At 65.9% G+C, this 1,000-nt stretch overlaps 1 protein-coding gene across 1 annotated transcript in view; it reads left to right on the forward strand.

Annotated features, from left to right (window-relative positions):
* SYNPO (synaptopodin) overlaps positions 1-1,000 on the forward strand; it is a 13,485-nt gene that overhangs the window by 10,415 nt on the left and 2,070 nt on the right. Inside the window, exon 4 of the mRNA XM_009892630.1 lies at positions 80-971. Within this exon, the coding sequence (XP_009890932.1) occupies positions 80-971 (892 nt within the window). The remainder of the gene's footprint in view (positions 1-79; positions 972-1,000) is intronic.

A 1,000-nucleotide genomic window follows, 5' to 3' on the forward strand; every position in this document is an offset into this window, starting at 1 on the left:
GCCCCGGGGCCCCCCCCCGCCGCTCCCCCGCGTCCGCTCGCCCCCCTCCTACTCGGCCCTATACCCATCCCGGGAGCAGAAGATGCTGTCAGGTCCCCCCCTGGGCTGTGGGGTGAGCGGACCGAACCCCCTGCCCAAAACGGGGATCCTGGAGGAGTCAGCTGCCCGGAGAGCCAGCAAAAAGTCCATGTTCACCTTTGTCGAGAAGCCGAAGCTGGGTCCCAACCCTGATCTGCTGGACCTGGTCCAGAGCGCGGACAGCAGGAAGAAGCAGAAGGAGCAGGGGGAACCCGGTGCCGAGGATGAGCCCTTTGCCCTCGGGGCTGGGGCTGCCAACTTCGTCCCCAACAGCACGGCCAGGGGTGGGCAGCACCTCCCACCGGCCGACGATGCTCCAGCATGGTCCTCCTGCCTCAAGTCCCCCACCATCCAGCCCAAGCCAAAGCCACAGCCAAGCCACAACCTCAGCGAAGCGCGAGGGAAGGGGGCCGAGCTCTTCGCCCGACGGCAGTCCAGGATGGAGAAGTTCATCATCGAGGCTCCCTCCCAGCCCGAGCTGCTGCGGTCCCCATCGCCCACCATGTCCCTGCCTCCCTCCTGGAAGTACGATGCCAATGCTTGCCTGTCACCCAGGGTCTCCAGACACCCCTCCAGGAGTCCCTCCAGGCCCTCCAAAACCCCCCCAGCATCTCTGTACGGTGGCAACCTGGTGGAGAACGAAGTCTCCCAGAAGGAGCTGGAGATCTCCAAGCACCAGCCCTACCAGCTCCAGTCTTCGCTCTTCATCCTCTCCCCATCCAAGGGGCCAGCGAGGTCCATGCCCCAGGAGACGCCTCCACCCAGACCCTCTCTTCCTGACGCCTACCCCTACCCCCAGCAAACCTCCTGCCCAACCTCTCCATTGCCTCCTTCCCCAGTTTGGCATCCCACCGTGCCCAGCACCGGCCAGACCACCTCCAGCCCCTTCCCCGGTGTCCCCAGGGCTCTGCCCCTGACTCAC

The sequence above is a fragment of the Charadrius vociferus genome, unplaced genomic scaffold, assembly GCF_000708025.1.
Source record: "Charadrius vociferus isolate BGI_N301 unplaced genomic scaffold, ASM70802v2 scaffold529, whole genome shotgun sequence".
NCBI classification, from domain to species: domain Eukaryota; kingdom Metazoa; phylum Chordata; class Aves; order Charadriiformes; family Charadriidae; genus Charadrius; species Charadrius vociferus.